The 14,636-nt window shown below is 35.9% G+C and overlaps 2 protein-coding genes across 6 annotated transcripts in view; one reads left to right on the top strand and one right to left on the bottom strand.

Moving 5' to 3' along the window:
• Nucleotides 1–9,575, bottom strand: part of LOC142353172 (uncharacterized) — a 393,253-nt gene extending 383,678 nt beyond the window's left edge. The window contains exon 1 of the mRNA XM_075405388.1: nucleotides 9,554–9,575. The gene's annotated coding sequence lies outside the window, so the exon portion shown is untranslated. The remainder of the gene's footprint in view (nucleotides 1–9,553) is intronic.
• The window catches only part of LOC142353171 (protein unc-79 homolog), a 179,853-nt gene that overhangs the window by 62,979 nt on the left and 102,238 nt on the right, over nucleotides 1–14,636 (top strand). For 4 of the 5 annotated variants that reach the window (XM_075405385.1, XM_075405383.1, XM_075405386.1 and 1 more), the window contains exons 9-12: nucleotides 12,025–12,051; nucleotides 12,326–12,853; nucleotides 13,244–13,275; nucleotides 13,349–13,700. In XM_075405385.1, coding sequence (XP_075261500.1) covers nucleotides 12,025–12,051; nucleotides 12,326–12,853; nucleotides 13,244–13,275; nucleotides 13,349–13,700 — 939 coding nt within the window. The remainder of the gene's footprint in view (nucleotides 1–12,024; nucleotides 12,052–12,325; nucleotides 12,854–13,243; nucleotides 13,276–13,348; nucleotides 13,701–14,636) is intronic. The other variant, XM_075405384.1, reaches the window with a different exon arrangement.

Genomic DNA, 14,636 nt, shown 5'->3' with positions numbered 1-14,636 from the left:
TAGATTTTTGTCATTTCTTTGGTTTGCAAATGATTTCATTCAACATAAGGTAGTACTGAGAATTTGTCAAAAAACCTTTTCCAAAATTTTCACCTGATACTATTTAATGCATTTTGCTTCAGGCCTTGGTAATGTTTTTAAACAATTTTTTTACCGTTGAATATTATTCTGTTGCTTATGTCATTTCTATGATTTAATTTTTGAATTAGTATGGAATCATGTTGTCTAGAATATGTACATAAAGGAGGAAATATATGTTGTTTTTGTCCTAATTGCTGTGATTAGAGATCTAATTGTGGTGGTTTTCTGATTTTTAATTTTGAGCTTTCTGTATTTGAAAAATTCAACTTAGTTTCTAAGATCATTATTTGCCGTTTGTTTTCGTGATGTTTTTGGGATTAGAATCATGAATTATTTGAGGGCAATTGATAGCACTGTCAGCTTTTTCAGCCGATCAGTAATTTTTTGTTCTGTTCAGGAGGATGGATCATTGTCTCCGATGGCTCGTTTTCTTTTCTATGTCTCAAACAATGAAATGTTATCGTTTTTCTTGATTTTTTATAATTGGTTTTTACCTTTCAAATATAAACAATTAGTCTTTTTGTTACGGTGTTCCTGATATTGTGTCCATATTCTTCACATTCTATTTTGTATCATTCTAGCTCTATTCCGGCAGCTTAATTTATATTCGTCATGTTGATTTTTTTGTTCAAAAATTGAACGATTTCAGCTTTTACTTAGAATTCGTCATTGGTTTGCAATTGATTTTATTCAACATAAAGCAGTACTGAGAGTTTGCTGGAACGCCTTTTCCAAAATTTTCACTTATTTCTATTTAATTTTCTTCCGGCCTCGGTAATGTTTTCAACCAATTTTTTGCCTTTGAATTTTATTCTTTTGTTTATCTGTTTTCTGATTAATTTAATTTTTGAATTGGTATGAAATTATGTTGGAATATGTACAACGAAGAAATATATGTTGTTTTTGTCGTTTTCGCAGTGATTAGAATACTGTTTTTTGGGATTTTTGGATTTTAAATTTGAGCATTCTTTTTGAGAAATTGCCCTATCAGTATTTTGGCCATCCCCCTATCACTATTTTGACCATCTTAAGTATTTGGGTCTTTTTATTGTTACCAAACGTTTTCACTAATATGAAATTTTGCTGCATTTTGCCTCTATTGGTGACAGTGGGTTAAATTTCACCAGTTGTTAGATCAGACCGGAGGAGGTAATGAGTTAATGATTTAACATAAAAAGTTATGGCTTCAGCTGCAGTTAGGGTTTTCTGTGAAATTTTGATGCTTCGAGCCGCTTCCGGACTTCTTCCGGCTATGTTTTTGTTTCGTCGTCTGACGCTCTTTTCGTTTTACATTTGTTCACACCTCAAAGCTGGAAAGTATAAATTTCTGAATGACTTCCTCTCGCCAACTGGTTTTGCTCGCGTGACATCATTTCTCACTCTATCTAGCAAAAGTTTTTTGCGTGATTAGACTTTGATCATCAGTGACTTATCTCACTCAATAAAATGACTTTTGCACTTTAAAATTTAAGTTTACTTTGAATTAGTTGAAGGTCAAAAGAACTCATATGTGTAATAGGGGTCTCTAATGAAAAGACTTCTGCGCAATGATTTTTAACAAGCTTTATTAATTGATCGTTTTATATTTTACACAGCTTTTTGAGCGGCGTCGATATTTTTTTCAACTTATATCTGTATATGTATATATCTATCATACGGCATGCAAGTCTATTCTTTCGCAGCTATTCCGGTAGTCTGCCGGCTATGTTAATCAAAATATAACAAATCAGCCTTCAATGAAAAGACGAATTTTTTTGGTCTGTCTTTTTTATTGGTCTGTCTTTTTTTGACTGCAGATCTACGAAGCTATTTTCTGGCAATCTGTCAGCTCTGTTTTAATTTGTTTAAGTGGAACAACCAGGATTTAAAAGTCACTGACGCACATTAAAAGAGTGTTTAGGTCGATCTGCTGAAGAAAACTCAAAAGAAGAGAAAGAGCTAGTTTCGGATTTTGGTTCTCTTAAATCATCTCTTTAATAGCCGCGTCAGCAATTCCAAGCCGCTATTACTGCGCTCCTAATTTTTCTATCGTCTAACAGATTTTTTGTTTCGTCTTACCTTGACTGCTTGGAATTGACTTTTTCGATGACTTCAGTGACTTCTACTGCTTTGCAGTTAAAATTTGTGTTCGTGACGTCATTTCTGCTTTTAGGTCAATTGCGTGACTTACCTCACTTAAAAAATGACTTCTGAACTCACTTATGGAACTTCAAATTTTATGAACATTTACTCGTTAAAAATCTATAGTGTTCATCTTAGTAGTGCCAAACTTATTCGCCCTAGTTCTTGAGTATTAGAGTCTGTTCAATTTGTATCTTATTTCTTTAGTTCAATTCATGGTCGGACACAAGCGTCTATTGCGGTTATTTTTGGTATTCTGCCGGCTATGTTTGACATAGAGCGAGAAAAATAGGTGTAAAAACTTGTTTGCTAATTGAGAGATTTTTTTTGGGGCACGCGCGGAATTTTCAAATCAATTTTTAATAGCCGCACAGCGATAGCTGGGGCTATTATTGGCCTTCTCTTGGTTTTTTTATTACGACTCAAAGAGGAGTATTGGTTTTCTTAAGGTTTTTTTATTTTCCGGAAGTACTGTTCGTCCAGACGATGTTTTGACCTAAAAGCGAAAGCGAGGAAAATTGCAGTGTGAACTAAATTTTTCTGAGCGAGAAGTTTTCTGGTCATGCGCTGCGTTTAGTGAATGAGTTTTTGACTTTGAAAAATAATTTTTGAATGAATGACACATATAGATAACTGTTCTTAGCCGTATTTTGTATAGATAACCCTTCTTAGCCGTTTTTTGTCAAAGTGGCCTAGTTCTTATGCTCTTACTTTGCTTTTTTGTAGAAATAATTTTGATTCGATGCTACATTGAAATGTAAACCTCGAATATTGATACCACAATGCTTTGCAGAGCTTGAAAATACGTTTGAAGTGGAATTGGAGTTGTACTCCAATTTTAAAGTACAGTGAGAAAACGGTGTTTGAACGAAAATTCGCTTTCTCGCTAGTGGATTTGGGGTTCACATGCGGCAATTTCACTTTGATTTTTACTGTTTTTTTTTCATTTTTGGATCGGATTTTTTAAATGGTTTCTCCATTCCATTCATAGTTCATTCGAGACCTAGTTTTTGTTTGGACCAAAGTTCCTTTTCTCGCTAGTGGTTTTTGTTCACACGCGGCATTTTGACATTGATTTTGTTTTAAATTTTTTTATCTGATTTTGGGAAATGTTTTTCCCAATTCACTCATAGTGCGTTCTAGGTCTAGTTGTTTGTTTAGTCAATGAATTTTTTTTGAACTGTACGTCATGACTTGTCCTGTTATGTTTTTTTGTTTCGTCAAAGTTTTTGTTACGACCATATGACAACTCATCCACTTCAAATCTGCTTTTAGTTCATTCGTTCAAGGAATTTCAACTGAATTGCGTGGGTGACGTCATTTTTCGATCTTAGTTGAGTGAGTTTTTTTTGTTCATTCGCATAATTAAATTTGTGGTCACTTGTGATTTACCTCACTCTCAAAGTTGACTTCCTGACTGTGAGATTGACCTTTATTTATTTTAATTCAAATAGATAAGGCCAAGTGAATGTGTCTCACTCTAAATGACGGTTATTTGAGGGTACCTTACAGAGGCAGCAATAACTTATACAGATTCTTAATCAAAATTTAACATCTCAGCCTTCAATGAAAAGATTAATTTTTTTGGTCTGTCTTTTTTTATATACTTTTTTTGAGACTCCAGATCTACGAAGCTATTGCGGCTATTTTCTGACAATCTGCCAGCTATTTTTTTTAGTTTTAGCCTTTCCATTTCGGTCAAAGTTGTTTCTCTTAATTATATTATCTCATAAGTATAGGTCTCTTGGCCATCTGAAGCATTTATGAGACTTTTAGATGCACCCCTAGCTAATTTCTGAACGCAAATTTTAGCTATTTCTGTATCCTTTGTCACATTTCCGTAGAATTCAAGAATTCCATTAAATTTAATTTCTCTAATGGTTATGGCGACATTTTCATTCTTGGAATTTTTGAGCTGTTTTTGTTAACGAAAATAATTGAAGTAGTTTTTCGGTCCATTTTTTGTGTATCCTCCCATGTTTTTGTATCCAATGTTTTAGTTACAATTTATTCTTACTTTTTTCCCGTTTAACCTTAAATTTTGAGCTTTTCCTTTGGTGTGGTTACTTAAAACAGACTCTTCAAGGTTCTGTAGGGTAGTTATAGTAAATTGTAATTAATAATTTTTTTTCCGCTTTTTTGTTTATTCTTTTGGGTGTCTGTTTGTTTGGTGGTTGCTTTTTTGTTCTTTCGGGTTATGGTGGGTCGATGATTTGAAAAAAAAACACTTTCTAAATTTTGAAAGATCTATATAGAACAATCGCTGTGACATAACATTTCGTGATGAAGCTTGTCTGAATACAATAAATACTAGTAAAATTTGCAACAAAGTCGTAAAATTGGTTTTGGTTAAGTTATCTTGACACTAATTTTATGTTAAAAGTGGCAGGAATCGAGTTGCTAAAATAGAATAATTAACTGTAGTATGGTGTAAGTGAAGCTGTTGTAATAGCAGTGAGAGTTAATTGAAAACATAGGCAAACGGATAATATCGCTCTCTCAATGTTATCCAAAAAGATAGCTGCACCTCGGTGTTAGAGATCATTTGTCGATGGTGACGAAAATCGCGTGGTGATATTCTTGAATTTTTGTTCTTCGTAAGTGTTTGCTTTCCTGGGTTTCTAATGTAAGCCACGTTTCGGTTGTTTTGTCTATGATTTGGTGGTGGTTTGTTGAACAAAAGTGATCTGTGCTGCAAGGTGTTCCGCTTAATTGTTTTGTTTTGGAGTCGAAATCGTGAAGATTTCGACAATATTTTGAACTTTTTTCTAAATTTCTTGATTTTCGCGTTACATGTTGTTTTGTTAATCATTTTCTATACTAATGAATGAAGAGAGCAGTGTTCGAATGAATGCTGGAAATATTTGTTTTTAATGTCGTAATTTGTGGAGATTTTCCAATAAAAATTAATGAATGGTTTCTTTGTCTGTTTTGTACCTCCATTTTTATACATTTCTTCCGCATTTTCAATTGATTATTATAGTAGAGCGCATAGTTTGTTTAATCAACGAGATTGAAGCTTTTAGTCTTGTTCTCCATCAACTGAGAAAGAAAGAATAAATTTCTCCAACAATTACTAATCACAACAAAATTAGTTCGCTAGAGCAATCATTTTAGCACAGTATGGAGAGGATGGACAACGGGATCATCCGATCCTCTTAACGTCCACCCTATCAATTCACCGATATTTAAGACAGTTAAAAATTTTAAAGTTGTATGAATTTTCGACTTTTTGAATTTTTCAAAGTTTTCAAATTTTTGAATTTTTCAAAGTTTTTCGAGTGTTCTCCCTGGTAATCAATACCTGCAGCTTCTTCCTCATTGCCACGGGATCGATGCCTTGCTGCTAATACCAGTTTTATAGAAACCAATTTTCTAAGTTTTTCGAAAAATTTTGAAAAATCAAAAAATCGCCATATCTCGTAAACTAGGTTTTGGACGGTCATTTTTTAAACCCGGAATTGGAAGCCCAAACCGGAATTGGAAGCCCAAAATGCATATCTGGTAGCATTTATCCAGAGCCTAGAAACTTCCAAATTTATGGAAAAATTATTTATAGATAGCAACCACTAATTCTTGGTTTTGTTTAAATATTGTTTTTAAACTGTGATAAATTGAAGAGATTTTAGAAAAAGGCAAACAGGTGATGTCAGGAGGGATAGCTGCACATGACTTAAGGGTATTAAATAATTTGGCTGCTCGGTAATTTATAGATGAGCGTTGCTGTTTTCGTTTACACGAGGGCATGTAGAGCAACCCGACTTCTGAAAGCCTGGTTTCTCTGCCTCCCACCTTAAACCTAAACATCTCATTTAAGTAGCCTTGGGAATGCATGCGTTTAACTGATTTAAGAACAAATTTAAGTAGCTCATAGCTATGTAGTTCAAATACTGTAAGTAAGTTGTTTTTCAAAAATATGTCGCAGCTTTCGCGGCGACAACGGAAATGGATAAACTATAATATTTTCTTTTGGGATATTAAAATTGGCATGAGGTTTCTCATGCTCGTGCAGCCATAGACAAGAACACCATATTGAATGATTGGTTCAATATTTGACCGGTAATAATTTATCAATTGCGCTCTCGGCACGTAATGCCGCAGTTTACATATTATCCCACATTGTTTTCCCAACCTTTTCCTAACATACTCAATAGGACTTTTGAACGATAAATCAGCATCTACAAACATTCCTAGATATTTACAGCACTGAGTTTGGTGTATATCTTGGATTTTGAACTTAAAATATTTATCATCGTTGGAAGCCCTTTTACTTATTTTCATATGTACAGTCTTTTGGACATTCAGTATTAATTTATTAGCATCTAGCCAGGTTTTAAGGTTATCTAAGTCAGGTTGAACTTCCTCGTCTGTGCGATTGATGGCGGTTATGTTAGTATCATCAGCAAAGAGGAGTAATTCTGTTAGCTTGCATGACAGTGGTAGATCATTGATATAAACTATGAAAAGTAAAGGCCCTAGGGTGGAGCCTTGCGCACTCCACAGTCTATTTTTGCCCATGATGACTTCACTCCATTTGCCTCCACACGCTGGGTGCGTTGACTGAGGTATGACTTGAACCATTCAGAACATTTTCCTCGGAAACTATATTTTTCTAATTTTAGAAAGAGAATATCATGGTTGATAGTTTCGATTGCCTTTTTGAGATCTAAGAAAAAACTCTGTATATCTTTTGATTGTTCGGTTCTAATTTTCTCAGTTAATTCTACTAATGCATCGATAGTGCTATGTTTCTGTCGAAAGCCATACTGATTGATAAACAGAAGGTTAGAACGTTCAAAATACGTATAAACTCGGTTATACATAGCCTTTTAGAATATTTTACTCCAAGTTACCAATATTGAGATGGGCCTGTAATTACTTTCTAATAGTTTCGATCCATCTTTATGAAACGGCAGAACTTTTGCTTTGCATAATTCGGAGGGAAAACATCCTTGGCGAAAAGACTGATTAATTAGATGAGAAAGAAATGGTACAATAACCGAACTTAAAGCCTTTATGATAGCGTTACTAATATTATCATCACCTGACGAGAACTTGTTGTCAAGGCTGTCAATAATGTGCTTTATTTCGAATGCTGTTGGTCCATATAGATACATGGAGTGCTGTACTGAAGTGATTTTGGGTAGTTTGATGGTTGGTAACTTTCTTGTCAGCTCTTTTGCCACATTTGTAAAGTAATGATTAAGGCTTTCGGCTATGTCATTATCTGTTGGGCTGCCGCCATTTTCTCTGCAGGTTTGCAGTGATGGTATATGTAAATGTGTTTTATTTTTACAGTTTAGTTCTTTAAGTAACTTATAAGTTTGTCTTGAATCTGCGATGCAGGATTTAAATTTGTTCCAGTAATACTGTTTTTTAGAGGTTTTTACGGCTTGTTCGAACTTCGTTCGAAGTTCTTTAAGTTTAGACAGAAAACTTGGCTCATGTGGATTTTGTATCCATCTTTTATGTGCTAGGTTTCGTTTTGTTCGAAGGTTTTTTAATGTATTTGAGAACCATGGTGGTTTTTCCTTTTCTTACTTTTGGTTCCCTAAGGGGATAAAATTTATTCAACACATCTTCAAACGTACGTTTGAAGGTTGCAAAGCTTTCATTTACTTCCGCTGATGCAAAAAATGAGGCGCTTATGCCATTAAGGCTTTCATATAGTTCTTCTTGAAACTTTTCTATAGTCTTTTTGGATTTAAGGAAGGAAGTGTTACGATAAGGTCTAGAGACAGTGGTACATTTATCGATGTCCCATTTGATCAAAACAGGGTAATGATCAGAAATTGTTTCTTGCTGAAAAACATTGAAACAGTTTATCGGTACATCGCGACAAATGAAATGGTCAAGGCATGTTGCTGATGTTTGTGAGTCGTGTTGGTTCATCTGGGTATAGACTACATCCGAAGGACTGGATTAATTCGGTGTAGTTTCTTGTGAGCAAATTATTTGCTAATATATCTATATTGATATCGCCGCATATAACAGTAGGTTGATTGGCTATTGATGTATTCTCTAAAAAATCTTCTAGAGTATTGAGAAATTCCATTTTATTTGATCTTGGCTTATTATATATGACTACCAGTTTGAATGTGTAGCCTTTCGCTGAGATATCTGCAAAAATTGCTTCGTCAAAACTGTGATCGTTTTGTTTCACGAAAGAGCAAGTAGCTCTTATTTGAATCATAACGCCCCCATGCGACGTAGTTTGGTTTTTAACAATGTATTGGTTATATCCTGTCACCAGGTGGGACTCAAAATTGTCGTTGTCAGTCAGCCAAGTTTCCGTTAAACATAAAATGTCAGGCGGAGATTCAAGACTTAGAACTAGAGCTTCCAACTTTTCTACATGAGGTTTGAGCGACCTGATATTTAAATGTAAAACAGATATATCATCTTTAATAGCACTTTAAGGTTTTGCTGCATTTTTATCCTTCGGCTCCTTGTTGATACCCTCGAAAACAGCTCATCACATCATCCATTGAATATCCCATATCGATGCCTCCTTCAAATAAGTTTTGAATACGGTAAGTTCTTTTAACTCCAGTAACAGTATAGTTGATGTTTCCATCTCTTGTCCATGCTGAATTTATTCGAGTGTCAGCCTTGAGTAGCTTCAGAAAATTGGCTCTTGCTGCAGTGATATCTTCAAATATTTTTACTTCATTTCTATGTTCGTCATTTCTCAGCTTCGTCTTGTTCATCAGAATACTTGTTTTTGCAATCCTCCTTGAGAATTTGACGATCACTGCTCGTGGTGTTCTTCGTCCGGGTAGTCTGTGCTATGGAGCTATCAACTGGGTCAACACTCGCGCCAATAGCGTTCGCAACCTCAACTACTTTTGTGATAGTCTGTTCAGGTCTTTCGCCAATCATTCTTCCTGTCTCAATCATTCTTCCAATATCTTCAAGTTGTCTCGACGGTTATAGTTCTCCAGCTGTTCTGATTCACATAATGTTTTCAGGTCACTGCGTTGTTCGGCGAAGACAAGATTTTCGTTGACTTCATTGAGTAGGTCTTTCTTCATGGCCGCTATCGCTTCGGCCACAGCTGCACTGATGGTCTTTTGCAGTTCACCTCTCAGTTGGGAGACTATAGTTGGGATCGAGCTCGCGATTGCTTTGTTGATGCTTTGTCGGACAGCATTATTGATAAGCTTGATTGTTTGCTCTTCAGTTTGTAGACCATTTTCACTAACGGGACTGAGAACACTTGCCAGTCTTTTGTTGTCTGGTTTCGCTACTGGAGTCATATCATGATATCGAAGTTCAGGGGGAATTTTTTCCGCATCGTCAGTGTTTCCAGTAGTGCCAATTGCCGGCTCCATTTGCATTTCCTGAAGCTATTTAATAAGTTTATCACAACAATTAGGCTTAAGTCTTTTACTGTGCAGTTGAATTTGCATGCGGGGAAGTCATTTGTTGCTCTCTTCAAACCCGTAGGCCAGTTGTGTAATCATTTTTTGACTTTCATCACTTAAAAATGACTTCTGCCTTTACTGAATAAAGTTTAAGTTTTAAAATTGTTTATTAATTTCAAATCAATAAAGTTCATCGAAACGATGCCACAAATTTAAGTACTCTATTTCTAAAGGCTGTTTTTTTAACTTTTCATTTCGTCCATCTGATTTAAGAGAGCTCTGTATATAGAAGTTTCTCCTTCATGTGTCAAGACAATTACACTGCGAATCTAAACGTGTGGATTCTAGAAAATTGCTGGTGGTCTATTATTGTGATCCAGTTCACAGCTTGTTTTTGAGTTCTCTAGTGTTTTTAGACAGTAGGAACTCTGCGAAGTAGTGTGAGTTGAAGACGGTCAATATCTGAAAATGAAATCAATATTAGAAACAGGATAAACCCATAAAGATCAGTTTTAGATGACCGGTATTTGGACTTTGTTCGAATTAGTACAATAACCAAAATTCAATTTTGTGCTGTTCTTTCGATCGCAAACGGGGTTATGGGAATTAGCGGGGGCTATCTGGTAATTTGCCGGCTATATTCCGGCAATCTGAGGGCTATGTTTTTATTGTGAACTACTCCGATTATTGGTTTTCCACATGACCTTTTTTGGTCTGTAGCAGCCAAGATTAAATTGATCTTAGGCTTTAATCTGCTCTAGCTATCAACTGTTTGATGTATGTGCATAGCACGTAAAATAGATCATATCGCGACTTTTGCAGATCTTTGTCGCAATGTTTAACAGCATGACTGGGAAGACCCTAAATCGTTCGTCTTACTTCAGTTCAATTTACTTGACTTTAACCTGATGAAATTAGGCCTGGAGCTCTGTCCTTTTTGCACAGAAAACAGAGAAATATTGAGCTAATTTTCACCCTAGTGGATTCATTTGAAAACTTGTCGAACAGAACTATGAGGGAACTTTTTTATTAATAGCCGCACAGCGATAGCTGGGGCTATTATTGGCCTTCTCTTGGTTTTTTACAATTCAAAGAATTTGAATTGTATTGGGGCGCTGTCTTTTTTTTTAAGATCTGTTCACACATTTTCATGATTTTTGAAGTCAAATTGGAGTAGTGATTTTGGTCACGCCGAAACAGGAAATGGAGCGAAAAAGCGAGTGGTTTTGCGGCGTAAAATTTTTTCGCTCTAATTTTAAAGTAGAGTGAGAATATGGTGTTTGAACAAAAATTCGCTTTATCGGTTGTGATTTTTTGTTCACATGCGGCAATTTCACTTTGATTTTTACTGTTTTTTCGATTTTTTGGATAGGATTTTTTTCTAAATGATTTTTCCAATCCATTCTTAGTCCGTTCTAGGTCTAGTTTTCTGTTTAGTCAATGAAAATTCTTTGAATTGTACGTCAGGACTTGTCCTGCTATGTTTTTTTATTTCGTCGTCATGATTTTTGTTACGACCATATGACGTCACAGCCACTTTTTGTTCATTCGTTCATGCAATTTCAACTGAATTGCATGTGTGACGTCATTTTTCGCTCTTAGTGGAGCGAGTTTTTTTGTTCATGCGCGTGATTAAATTTTTGGTCACACTTGACTTACCTCACTCTCAAAAATGACTTCCTCACTTTGAAATTGACTTTTTTTTACTTTAATTCAAAGAGATAAGGTCAAATGGGTGTGTGTCACTCTAAATGAAGGTTATTTGAGAACAGCTAATAGAGGCAGCAATAACTTTACAGATTTTTAATCAAGATATAACAGATCAGCCTTCAATGAAAAGACGAATTTTTTTGGTCTGTCTTCACTGTTTTTTTAGACTGCCGATCTACGAATCTATTGCGGCTATTTTCTGGCAATCTGCCAGCTATGTTTTTGATGGAGTGTTAAAAGTTTTGACTATTATATGGACCAAATTTACATTTGTATCGATGTTTTGAAGAGACATGGACAGCATATTTACTTAAAATAGGCTTAATTTTTCCTCTCGACGTCTAATTCTGCTTTGCTTTGCAGTCAATTTTAAACATCATGAAGTCAATTCAGTTAGCGGTTGTTGAAATTCCTGTTGTGTAATCTGTGGAAAATGGACTATTGCTTTTTGATCGCTCTTTAATTATATTTGATCAATAAAATTCTGTTTTGATTATCAATGAAGATTCTAAATGAAAAAGTTTTTTCCAAGTTCAAAGTAACATATGATTGTGACTAGAACTCGTTTTTGTAATCTTGAAAGGTTTGAACTTTTCGCGATTCGTGCGTTAAGATGTGTCGTAATGTTGCTTCTCCCGGGATCTGTTTTGCATTCAGAGTTTCAGTGTTAACTGTTGTGCTTAATCGGAATTGCTATTGGCTGTTGTTATACGTGTTAGTTGATGTTACTGTCTGTTGGTTTTAGATGAATTCGTACAGTACAAATCTGTGGGTAAGATATATGCTAACTCTATGTGTTCATGGGCTCTACTTTTACTTCATTGCGGGCAAAGGACTACTAATTTATTTTACCTTTCAATTTTCACTAAATTTTTATCATTAGCATCTTGTTGGCTTTTCAAAAATATACTAACATTTCAATTATCATTAATGCGTTCACCTAAGTTTCACTACTAAATTCACTTAAATTTCTTTTCATTTATGCGCGAAATTTGCGAGTTTTTCTGAATCAGTTCTGATATATTTAAGGTAGTGTTATGTTTTAGTCTGAACTTCAAGAGTTTAAAGCTTTCCAAGGACTGGACACGACATATGCTCGATCGATCATCGTGATGCTGAACGTAATGCTAACTTGTCCCCTCCCCGGTCGCCACGCTTGTCTTGACTTCACATCTCCTGCTGACGTCACAATGCACACGAGAACTACAAGAATCCGAGCGGCTTCGAAGTACAACCCAAGTGACGATTCAGATTTGGGTCCTGAGATCATCTGTGAACTTTGTGACGAGCAAGCTGTTTTGTTCGATTTGGTGTTTAGCCTCATGCAGCTTTTGTGCCCGCCAATGGAAACGAAGCTCAGTCAGTTGTACGTTATGGAAGCAGATGATTTCAATGCAGCAATTGCAGCAATGACGTCACAAGACAACAATAGTTCTAAAGAGGGATCCAAAAAGTCGCAGAAGGTGGCGTCTTTTGATTTGGGTACAGGGAATGTGTCCTCTGATTCGGAGGAGAGCAGAGCGTTGGACCAGAGTACCACAGAGGCATCATCTGGATTGCAAGAGATCAAAGTGGTTTGTATGGTTCAATATTGTATGAATTACGGCTCAATGATAAGTGGGAGCCCCAAGGTTGGTGAGCATACCCTTTTAATCCCCACAGGCGCACGTGCTATTTCCTTACATAGTAACGTGCTATATAACAACACATAATTTGTAAGCTGAGGTCATAAAAACATTGGGGGCCGTAACGATCCGGCAAGTGCTATAAATAAAATGTGTCCTTACTAGTGTTTCCTTACTGAGGATTTGTGATCTGGCCATCATCGGATTTTCTGGATTTGTTCCTTAATTGCTAAATTTTTAGTATCCATTGAAAACGGTTGTTCGGAATCATTTCTAAGAAAACCTAGAGCTAAGTGACTGGGTGTTTCAAAGCAAGTGTAATCTTGTATTGTGTTTCAGACATTCAGCGAGGCTCAAGTTGAAACAATACCGTGAGTTGGTTACCGATGACTTTAGTCAGTTTTTGAGATGCTCGAAACCTGATAACTATGTCACTGATTTCAGGAACACTCAAGTCCTCAACGGAGAACTACCGCAAATTTCTTCTTGGAACATTAACAATCGAATTCCAACGTCATCCATTAATGTTGGCACTGTTGACACGACTCCAAATTTGATTGAATTCAGTTCTGCCAGGTCCGCTACTGTCGTCAAATGCAAGACACCAGAGAGTAAAACGCACGAATCGGAGGCAAACCAGCGAGTGTCGGACATTCGAGTGATAGACGAGAGAAATACCGAAGTGCATCTGGCCAAGAGTAGTCCTGTATACTACTGGGAAACTTCACTAGGGAAGTTTGAGTTCTCACCCGAAGAGTTCCCGTCTAAGTTGAAACTGCTCTACATCTTCATCAGAGTAAGTCAGCTGGAAGAACATTTTTATAGCCGCAACGCGATAGCTGGGGTTATTATTGGCCTTCTCTCGGTTTTTGCAACGCGAAGAGGGGTATTGGTTTTCACAACCGCAAGAGTAATGAGTTGCTTGAGGTTTTTGACCGGAATTTATTTGTTCAGACGACGTTTTGACCTCAAAGCGAAATCGAGTAAAATTTCTATGTGAACTAATTTTTTCTGAGCGAAAGAATTTTTTGTTCAAGCGCTGTTTTGAATGAATGACTTCGACTTTGAAAATTGTTTTTACGATAATGGAGCATACAGATAACCGTTTTTAGCCCTTTTCTCGTCCATTTGGCTCATTTTTTACTTTTAATTTGATCTTTTTTTTTTCGAAATAATTTTCGATTGAAATTGCATTCATATTTAACCCTCTAAAGTTGGTACCACAGTGTTGTTGAGAGCCTAATCGTGAGTTTCAAGTGCAAAATCTGCACATATATCTCAATTTTTTGAACGTTTGGCTTTTTCTTTTTAATAGCCGCCCTCATCTTCTCAACCGGCTATTATAGCGCTCCTATTTTTTTTTTACTTCGTCGAATAAAAAAATGTTTCGCTTTACCTCATTTTGCCGCATTTTCAACATTTTGCGTGAAATCTTTTTGACTTCTCTAGACTAGTTTCTCTCTTCTCTCATTCTGCTAAAAGTGATTTTGAACATCAGTTGCTCAGCAAAGCAATTCAAAATGAACAGAGTCAGTATAAAAAATTGAAGTCAGAAATAGAAACGGGATAAACCCATAAAGCCCAATTTTAGATGCCCGCTATTTGAACGTCGTTCCTATAAGTCTTAGTTACCATCTCTTATGCTTATTGGGATTGATAGTAGCCCCTGTAGCCTCTCTCTAAGAAACAGAAGTATGTTCAACTACGAAATGCCATCAAAATAAATCGGACT

This window comes from Convolutriloba macropyga, chromosome 14 (assembly GCF_964194025.1).
Source record: "Convolutriloba macropyga chromosome 14, txConMacr16.3, whole genome shotgun sequence".
Lineage (NCBI taxonomy): Eukaryota > Metazoa > Xenacoelomorpha > Acoela > Convolutidae > Convolutriloba > Convolutriloba macropyga.
The sequence above is the reverse complement of the archived record's forward strand: the minus strand, read 5'-3'. Positions and strand labels throughout refer to the sequence as shown.